Below are 10,773 nucleotides of genomic sequence, written 5' to 3' on the forward strand. Positions count from 1 at the left end.
CTGTTCAAGATGGGTGTTGTTAATTTCCTCACTCCATCTTGAGGGGGAGTATTAGAGTTAGTTTACTCTTTGTATTTTAACTAGAGTTAGTTTCTAACTCATTGTATCTAAATGTATATATTGCCTCCTCTACACATTAATAAAATGAGGAAAATATTTTATCTAAAAACTCAAGTATCAATAAAGGAAAAGATGGAATATGTGGTTGTTGGAAATTTTCAATTGATTTCATTGATGGAGATGAACAGATTAAAATTATTTATCCAAAATCCCATATCCAACCGGAAATATCATCCTCCCTCAACGTAGCAGAGTCATGAGAATGAAATGGTGGCGGTGAAGAACCATGTGGGAATGAAGGAGATGATAGAAAGAGATGAGAGAGAGAGAGAGAACAAATAAAATAATTGTGAGTATGTGACCTATCAAATCTAACTTTCAAAATTGCACGACCTCTCACCAAGTTTCCTAATAAAATAAAATAAAATGCTGATTCTGTCTTAATTATTACTTCGACCTATTTCAACTAATTTGGATTAAGCTTATAAGCCAACCCAAATTATAAGCCTGCCAACTCAACCCGTTGCCCCAACCCAACAGTCCCCTTCACAATTTCATCTAAAATTCAACTGTGTTTTTTAATTACAATAAATAAATATAGAAAGAAATTTTATTCTAAACAACAGTGTCTTCAAACACTAAGCTATACTCATCCTAAACTTTTTTTTTTTCCCCCACTTAAAACTCCTATCCTAACCCATACAAATCTATCCAAACACGCAAGTTACCTATGCTAATTTTAGCCTAGTTTACTATGATATGTGCCTACACATACTTGTCCTATTCGACTATGTTGCAATGCATGCCAATTTACTATGATATGTGTAATTATTTAATTATTTATTTTAGTTCAATACAGAAGATTTTGAACTTATGACTTCGTGGTCGATAGTATATATTTTAACATGTTGAGTTATGTTACATTGAAAACTTTTTTTAGGGTAATTGTTTTGAATGGTAAAATTACTGAAAATATTTTCAAAAATCAATGTCTATTACTGATGGACAATAACATTTTGCTATACTTGTAAATAAATTAACTTATTTTTCTATATTTAAAAAAAAGCCATAATATATATGGATAAAAAAATACTTCATTATTCGTTGGTCAATAAGAATCTTCTTGTTAAGTGAACAATACAAATTCGACAGCTATATTTTTAAGTAAAATTATATATATATACACCTTTGTATATATCTCTTATGTTTGGAAAAAAAGTTAATAATTATCCGCATCAATGATAAAGTACTCATCTTTATCGTAAAAAAGTCAAAAGAGGATGACTCAACCAGTAGAGATTGTATTATCATCTTGAGATAGAGAGATTTAATTTTGGAAAATTGCATTGTATGATAAAAATATTTTAAGAAATCAAAGTCATGACTTCAACTATTTTATAATTGCAGGTGTGATAATCACATAATAATCACATAGAAATCAGATAGTAATCAAATTTTCAGCGGAAATTTTTTTTGACATGTTACAAAAAAACAAAACCTAGGGACACGTGTCTAATTTTTTTAAAAAAAAAAAAAATTAAAGTTGCAATTACCCCTTTAATTTTTCTATCTTATATATTGTCAAAATAAAAACTTTAATTTATTGTAAAAAAAAATAAAAGAAAGAAAGAAAAAGAAAATAAAAATTATCCTTTACATGGTTATGAAAATACATAAGTATTCATTAGAATCACTATTAAATCTTTAGGAAAAATTTTGGTGCAGTCTCGACTGTCATCTAATTAGAATGTGTCACGTGGTATTTTTTTTTTTTTTTTTTTTAAATATATATTTTTAATCTTTTTTTATTTATGTGGTAAAGAGGTAGGGAACATGATGATTATGTGCCGCTAATGTTTTATAGATAAGAAAGAGTAATCCAAAAAAGGAGGGAAGATGAATATTTTTCCTTTTCTAAAAGATAACATAAAGCTGACAAATATTTAGTAGCAAGTAATATGTTCAAAATTTGACATTTTAAAGGGGGAAAACACAAGAAGATTCCAGTGACATGTCAATTTAAGAAAAAGAATAATACGAAAAAATTGAGTTTATTACAACAATTTGATAGTTCGGAGCATGTGAATGTAAGTGCACATTAGAGGCTTCTTCTCCCTTGTCTTCCTCCTTAAGACTCTCCCATTTGCTTCTCTTAGTTTCTTGTTTTTTCACATCTAAGACTCTTTCCCTTCACCATTTTTTAGCCATGACTTGTTGAATCGATGCATTTTTCTGGTATCAACAAATTCAACTCTTTCTCCACCTAACTTTAGTTTATACCATTACCCACTTTCGAATGTTTTCTTTTTCCTCTTCTTTCTAAGCCACAAGTTTCTTCCATTTCTCACGTCAATTTGTCATATTTTATATTCAGCTTCACATTTGTTGGTTTTCTTCATTCAAACAATAGGGATTGTTTTTAGATTTTCTTTGAATAGAACAAGACGGCCATTTCTAGTTCTTGTAGTCCTATATCTTTGAGAAGGCACTCAGATTCATTGAAGATTTCTTCTGTGAGATCAGACGGTGGGGCAATCGAAAGGAACCACAACGTCTTGATGGAGAACTCATTGAAGGACTCGGTTCTTGATTTCTACAATGAGAACAGGGCCACGGAGGACCAGGGTGTCACTCCTTGGACCGTCTCTGTTGCTAGGTGAGAGAAATCATATTAACTTATAATATAATAATATTATATCTTTGTTCTAATTTTTGCCTCAATTAAAGCTAATTAAATTTTAAGTTATATATTTGCTCATTTTTACTTTTAACTTTGTTAATCATTGATTGTTACTTTGTTAAACGTGTATAATTAGTCAATTGTTAATGCTTTAATGTGAATCCTCACCCCTCGTACAACATTAAAAGGAAAACAGATATTCATTGTTTCACTTTTTGAAAGAAAACTTTGTTTCATCGGTGGTTGTGATAAGGTAATGAGACATGATTGGTTTACCTTTTCAACCATCGATAGGACAAACTTTTTCTCAATTTGTATTGCAAATCTAATCATTGTTCATTTGATTACTACACTACATATATCTTTTGATCAAGAGATTAGTGGTTTAAATCCCTTTTTGAAGAAAAGAAAAAAAAAAAAATCTCCTTACTTTCCTTAATCATGATCTCACTTGATTTATTATCATAATTCTCCCTGTTTTATGTAGTGGATATAACTTACTCCGGGATCCACATCACAATAAAGGTCTAGCCTTCACAGAGAAAGAGAGAGATGCCCATTACTTGCGTGGTCTTTTGCCTCCTACTGTCATTTCTCAAGATCTTCAGGTTATCTATGTCATCTCCAATCATTTTCCAAGTCCAATATTGGGTCAATCAGCTTTTTGGTAAAATTATTAGTAACTCTTTGGCTCTCGAATGTTAGGTAAAGAAGCTGTTAAACAACCTACGACAATATCAAGTTCCTCTGCAGAAATACATGGCCATGATGGATCTTCAGGTAATAATGACCTGTTTTTCACTGTAGCCCTAGAAAACTTGTCTAATTCTTCATTCTACATGGCGTGCAACTGCAAGGAATAATATAGCTCTTACATATTTTGACTCATATGAATATTTTTGAAAAATAGTTTTAGATGCATGGAATGGCAAACTTTTCTCCGGTCGAACAATTAATTTGTTTTCTCAACTGATTTTTGAATGCATCATTATTTTATGTATGTGTATTGTATCTATATATATGCATGCATGTATTTGTATATTGCTTTGTTTGTGAAAATTTACGATGATTAACTATTTGAACTCTCAATTATATATGATGAAGGTGAAGTTGGTCAATTATATTTACTTTGTTCAGGAAAGCAATGAAAACTTGTTCTATAAGCTTCTGATTGAGCATGTTGAGGAGTTACTTCCAGTGGTCTATACTCCAACTGTAGGGGAAGCATGTCAGAAATATGGAAGCATCTTCAGACGGCCTCAGGGTCTTTATATTACTTTGAAGGAGAAGTATAGTCTTTCTCAAATTTTTACATTACTCAAAGCTATACATAGACTTCCTTACCCTTTTTTGTTGAAACTAAGAAGTTTTTGTATAGAGGGAAGATCTTAGAGGTTTTAAGAAACTGGCCGGAGACGAATATTCAAGTCATCGTTGTCACTGATGGCGAGCGGATCTTGGGATTGGGTGATCTTGGCTGCCAGGTATAATTAATTGAGTGCATTTTCTCTTTTAACTATGAACCTTTTGTGTCTTTTATTAAACATTATCGTTACCTTTTTCTTTTGAGATCCGTGTTTTGTAATTTCTTATATTCGATGGAATAATTCATAGGGTATGGGAATTCCAGTTGGAAAGCTTTCACTCTATAGTGCCCTTGGTGGTGTTCGTCCTTCTGCAGTAAGTATTCCTTTCTCCATGGAAATATCTATCAATTTTTTTTAATCTAATTCCTTCATTTTAAAATGGTGGTTCCCTTAATTCTATCAGATCTTACTGAAATGATTCCAGTAATGCAATCACAAAAGTTCTGGATTTGGAAAAATTTGTACAGATGATTTTCAACTAATGTGCATGACATGTTTTGACCTTCTATTTGGGAACAAATAAAAATTATCTTATCACAAAGGTGAACTGTTTCAGTGCTTGCCTGTGACCATTGATGTGGGGACGAACAATGAGAAGTTGTTGAACGACGAGTTCTACATAGGGCTCAGGCAAAAAAGAGCTACTGGTCAGGTAAGTAGTATTTGGTTAACTAGCCTATGCTTTGTGTTTTGTGATAATGCAATGAAGTTTTCACCTTTCTGTTCCTTACTTTAGGAATACACAGAGCTTGTCCACGAATTCATGACAGCGGTCAAACAGAATTATGGAGAAAAAATCCTTATTCAGGTATAGTTGTAATGATACACCAATGTAAACTAATTCTTCCTCTACTTCTACTTTTGGTTCTCTGCCCCTGATAATGGCCTGCCACATTGCCAGTTTGAAGACTTTGCCAACCACAATGCCTTCGATCTGTTAGAAAAATACAGCAAGACTCACCTTGTTTTTAACGACGATATTCAGGTTATTATTCAAAGATTCCAATGTTTTACTTAATATTTCAAATCTTGCATTCTAATGTGTAAATTACTACCGAATAGGGGACAGCATCTGTGGTCCTTGCAGGGATTGTTGCAGCTCTGAAGCTAGTTGGTGGAACATTGGCTGACCATAAATTCCTATTTCTTGGTGCTGGGGAGGTTGTCTTTCATAAAATGTTATAGAAATCTTATTATATATACACTCATTTTATTCTTGATTGACTTCTCTAGCTTTTGTTGCTTATAGGCAGGCACTGGGATTGCAGAACTCATTGCTCTAGAGATGTCAAAAAAAGTAATGGCCATACATTGCTAACTCTTCATAGTTTTACAACTTGAAAAGAGATACTGAATAAGATATCATCGAGCAGATGTTATGAGAACCACTAAAGGTTATCACAATAACAAATCTAACTCTGAGTTCCCTTTGCAGACAAATACCACTTTGGAAGATGCTCGCAAGAAAATCTGGCTTGTCGATTCAAAGGTAGTTTAAAGAAAATGAAAGAAGTTTCTCTTTTTGCTACTGTATATATATTTCTATTGACCATGTTTTCTTGTATTAGTGTTAATCTTTTTGTTATGCAGGGTCTAATTGTTAGTTCTCGCAAGGAATCACTCCAACACTTCAAGAAACCTTGGGCACACGAACATGAACCAATTAAGGATCTTCTAGATGTTGTGAAGGTTTCTTTCTTCCATCTCCATTTAAAAAATTGCATAGTACTAGGGCAAAGTGAAAATAGATAAATCTAAGAAACAATATACTAATGAGTAGATGATAAGAGAGAGAAAACACACTTGGTAACCGTGGTTAATGAAACCACACTTACGTCTGCGGGGCATAATGCCGGAATGAAAAGAATTTCACTAGTAGATTTAAGCAATTATAAAGGAACACTTTTCTAATAGTACACACTATCTAGACTCCCAAAGATCTTACTCTCAATGAAGAGTTTAGGCTTCTCCTAAACTTGAGACTCCCTCTTTTGTTGCACTTCATGTTTAGCCTCCCTTCAACACTTGATACTTCTTTTTTTGAAGTTTCACTATTCTTTTCATCATATGTTTTGAAAAACCTTCAAACACGTTTGTTTTCTCAATAAGCACAATGACCATCCAAAAACTTCAATAGTAGATCACTAGTTACTGACAAGTAGAAGATTTTACGGAAAGAATGAACAAATGTTCGACAAAAACTCCTACACAGAGCCGCACGCCTTTTTCTTTCTAAAAGCAAAAATATGTTCTGTAAAAGCAATACGACTAGCTTTAGATGACAAAACAACCCACGGTAGAAAATCTTTGCAGCAACCAAAAGCAGAAACCATCCGCCAGAAAATCTGCAACACAAATGGAAAGAATATTTTGCAGACAGAAAAACATCCTTAATGTGCAACAAGTCCAAGAGCAGTATGAGCAACCAACATAACTGTAATAACACAAAGGTTTCCTAGTTTTTATCCTTTTATCTCATTTCAGGATATCAAACCAACAGCGTTGATTGGGACATCAGGCGTAGGAAAGACATTTACCAAAGACGTTGTGGAGGCCATGGCTGCCATTAACGAGGTATTTTATTTGAAAAGCCAACCAATTTTCATTTTGTGTAGATTCAGGAGAGAAAATATATTGACCGTAATTTTATTGTGGATTTGCAGAAACCAATAATTCTTGCTCTTTCGAACCCCACTTCTCAGTCTGAATGCACTGCTGAAGAGGCTTATACATGGACTGAGGTACTACATACACACAATACCATGTCCTAGTCGTTCGTCTTGTCGATATTAACACAATACCTCTATTTTGACTCATTTTATATGGTCCTTTTCCCCCTTCCAGGGTCGCGCCATTTTTGCTAGCGGTAGTCCATTTGACCCTGTTGAATACAAAGGAAATGTCTTTGTACCTGGACAGGTCTCATACATACCCACATGCCTAACTTCCCTGTTCTCTTTTTCCCTCAATTGTCTGAGTCTCACGTTATTACTGTTTTCCTTTATTACTCAGGCAAATAATGCTTATATTTTTCCTGGCTTTGGTCTTGGATTGATCATGTCCGGTACCATCCGCGTTCGCGATGACATGCTCCTAGCAGCCTGTAAGTGCAAAAATGACTTCTACAATTCAAAAGGATCTATAGAATTTCTAGTTATGATACCATCCACATAAAGTTGTCGCTTAAATTGATTATCCTTCATTTCCATCAAAGTAATCCTTCCTGCCCCCTCCTTTGAATCTTCTGACCATGCCATCCAAGACCAAGATCGGATATGGATAGAGCTTTGAGTTACCTTTGGTCTCTTCTGAAGCTGATTCTCAATGCCAAAAGAGTTCAAGGACAGTAATGTATCCTTTCAGACAGTTACAATCTGTTTTTAACTCCTTTGTTATGTTGGAACAGCGGAAGCTCTGGCTGCACAGGTTACGCAAGAGAACTTCGATAATGGACTTATATACCCTCCATTTACCAACATTAGAAAGATTTCAACAAATATTGCTGCTAAAGTAGCTGAAAAAGCTTATGAACTTGGTTAGCACCACTCTTTTTTACTTCCATCATTCTCACTACTATCACTAACCAAATGTTTCGCCGTTCTACTGGTGCTCGTAGGTTTGGCGACTCGCCTTCCTCAACCGAAAAACTTGGTGAAGTATGCCGAGAGCTGTATGTACAATCCTTCTTACCGAAATTATCGGTGAAGCTGTCGAGGTTTTCCTAGTTTTCCCTTTTTTTGTGTTCAAATCACTTACACATTAGCTTTTTTGTTAATCATTTGTTCATCCCACCAACTTTTGTCCTGTAAGTTAATTGAAGGGATGAGAAGTATGTGGGTTCTTATAATTGAGATTGAGAGATCAAGCACTCATAGATAGTCTGTAAAAGTTCATACATCCACCTGTTTTGTGAGAAATAAAGGCCTTTAATTATTTTACTATTCCCTTCAAAACCTGGCTCAATAAGAACATGCCATTGTGGCAATGACTTTCCCGGTTCAACTTTCTCTAGTTGTTGTGTATATTCTTCGTATATGCTTATGTATACTAAACTAAGAGTTTGTTTGAAATGACTTTTTTTTTTATGTCAAAACAATATTTTTAAGGGGCTCTTTGGAGCACTATGTTGAGATATGATGTCCAGAGTTTATATGTCTGTAGAGTTCATATATTGGTAGAGTTCATATATCTGTGAAGTTTGCATGTTTGTGTTTGAAGTACATAGTTGTTTTGTCTAAGATTATATGTGTTTGAGATGCGGAGTTAAGTTCATATGTCAGTAGTATCTGATGCAGTTTTTTCTAACATAAAAAATTTGTTGGAAAATTATTTTATAAGACAAAATTGCTGAAAATATTTATAAATAATAGCAAAATATCACAGTTTATCTACGATAGATCGTGATGGTTCGTGATAGACTACTATCTATGTCTATATGTATCATGATAGACACAGATAGTAGTCTAGTTATCTATTGCAAATAGACTGTGATATTTTGCTATTATTCGTAAATATTTTTGTTCATTTTCTTATATTTTAAAATAGCCTAATCTGTTTGTATGAGGATTATTTTCGTTTGAAAACTTTTTATTTAATAATACTACATATTTATTTAAATAAACTAAGGATTTCATTTTATTGTATTGTTTTTTAGTACAGTTATTTTGTTTGGAGTTTTGGGAAATGGAGTTTTGGTTTACTTTTGGATCATGCAATTCAAAAAAATTTAATTTAAGCAATCATTTTATACATTTGTGCATATGACGTTCCTAAATAAGTTAGACAAAATTATATTGAATTTATTGAAAAAAAAAAACAAATTTGGATTATATATTATAAGTGGAATATCTCAAAATGTAATTGTACTATAATGACTTTATTAATAGTCATGTTACATGATTGGCACAAAAATATGTAAAAAAAATGACCCTATTCTCTGGCCCAATTATACGATATGGGCCAACAAATGGCCAAGTTCACTTACATAAAAAAAAAATTACATAAACGTTCATCAAAATCCTCCATTTGATAGATATATTTGATAACTTTCTTCCACCTCCCAAAGTCTAGTTCGTACTTCTTTTTTGTCATGGTACAAGCTTCTCTTTGGATTAATTTGGAAAAAAAGTTCTTCAAAAGATCATTTTTCATTTAAATACTTCTAATTAAAAAATGTTTAAAATAAAAATAATCATGTGTATAACAACTCTTTCTCAATAGTGTTTTATTTACAAGTTTGTTTGGGCTGTTATATGTTAAATGTGTTTCTATTAATGTAAAATTATTATAAAGACGACTATAAAATACTATGAACTAGTATTTAAGATAATGGTCATTAGAGTTAGTGGAGGTAGTCGTCGGAATTGGTCATCGACAGTAGTGGTCGGATGTGGCTAGAGTTGGTGGTTGTCGAAATTCGGCAAAGGTGTGTTGGATTGTATGTTCTAAAACTCGCAATTTGTAATGTTAAACATTTTCTATTATTAATAAAGATGTTATTAATGTTTATTCAATGAAACTGTTGTTGAATATGTAGATTGCACTTGTAAAGACTAAATCCAATAAACTATGATCCATGGCTATTATATGAATACTTGAACTTTATGTGGCGACATAAAGATAGATCAAGTTCGAGTAAATAGCTAAAATGGTCTATAGTATATGAATAAGGTTGGGTGCCTTATTCTGGTAAGGCTATCAGACGCAGTTCACGCTGTAGTTGTTACAATTTGTTGTAAAGTACTACAAACAAAGTGATTATGATTCGTTCATGTAGTGACATGAGGAACGGGGTCATCCTATGCAATGAGTTTGCATAAGATCGGACCAAGAAATAAATCACTCTTACTTTATAACGTTGTTTACTGTTTAAGACTGACTATTTCAAATCGATGACCTAGGTAACTCGACCTTAATCTTGACCTAACTATGAACTTTTGTTTCTTCGGGATCTTTAGATTTGCATAGGTGAGGGTTGGCTCAATAGCGCCGGCTCAATAAACCTCCCATTTTAGGGGTAAGATCGGGTAGATAATTGGGGACATAGAGTGCAAAATGAAATTCACACCTACCTAATTTAGAGATAGTAGAGAGGTTGTTCTCTTAAGTACTAAATCCAGGTTTTAAACAAGAGGCCCCACCCTCTCATTGGCTTGAGAGGGATTCGGTTTAGTGATTGGATCGCAAACGAATTGTTCATTAGAGGATCAATGAGACTTAAGGAGAAAAATGTAATTTCAGAGGTAAAATGACATTTGACTCAACCGTTAGTACGAACAACCTGTGAAGGGTCGACTTACTAATTACAATTAAATCAAGTGGACAGAAATATATCTACAGTGAGGAGTGATTATCAAAATTAAACGTAATCGGAGAGTTTAAAATATATTTAAATATTGATTTAAATAATTAATTACATGAATAGGATTCATGTATGATATAGGTGTATAATTAATTTAATATTTGATATTAAATTATTATTTAATTAATTTTTTTAATTAATTAAAATCAAATCTTTTCAATTTTAAAATTCAGCTCTAGAAATTGAATTTTGTATTTAATCATTTTTTAATTAAATCAATTGAAAAGTTAAAAATTATTTTGACAAAGTGGAGAAATCCACATTCTTTGAGCATTTGGTGGATTAATCCACCTTTGAACACCTAA

At 32.8% G+C, this 10,773-nt stretch overlaps 1 protein-coding gene across 2 annotated transcripts; it reads left to right on the forward strand.

Annotated features, from left to right (window-relative positions):
- Nucleotides 1–2,128: 2,128 nt before the first annotated feature.
- On the forward strand, nucleotides 2,129–8,150 carry LOC120087305 (NADP-dependent malic enzyme 4, chloroplastic-like). Of its 2 annotated transcripts, none has more exons than XM_039044260.1 (20): nucleotides 2,129–2,147; nucleotides 2,584–2,716; nucleotides 3,228–3,348; nucleotides 3,446–3,520; nucleotides 3,878–4,029; nucleotides 4,119–4,224; nucleotides 4,355–4,420; nucleotides 4,664–4,759; nucleotides 4,844–4,915; nucleotides 5,009–5,092; nucleotides 5,170–5,268; nucleotides 5,357–5,404; nucleotides 5,543–5,596; nucleotides 5,698–5,796; nucleotides 6,592–6,681; nucleotides 6,771–6,848; nucleotides 6,952–7,026; nucleotides 7,120–7,210; nucleotides 7,514–7,642; nucleotides 7,724–8,150. In XM_039044260.1, exons 2-20 carry the CDS (start codon nucleotides 2,619–2,621, stop codon nucleotides 7,810–7,812), a joined length of 1,722 nt encoding a protein of 573 aa, XP_038900188.1. In that variant the 5' UTR covers nucleotides 2,129–2,147; nucleotides 2,584–2,618; the 3' UTR covers nucleotides 7,813–8,150. The 2 variants fall into 2 exon arrangements, with proteins under 2 accessions (XP_038900188.1, XP_038900186.1); XM_039044258.1 differs by lacking the exon at nucleotides 2,129–2,147 and adding an exon at nucleotides 2,154–2,295.
- The last annotated feature ends 2,623 nt before the right edge of the window (nucleotides 8,151–10,773 follow it).

Source organism: Benincasa hispida, chromosome 9 (genome assembly GCF_009727055.1).
Source record: "Benincasa hispida cultivar B227 chromosome 9, ASM972705v1, whole genome shotgun sequence".
Classification (NCBI taxonomy): Eukaryota; Viridiplantae; Streptophyta; class Magnoliopsida; order Cucurbitales; family Cucurbitaceae; genus Benincasa; species Benincasa hispida.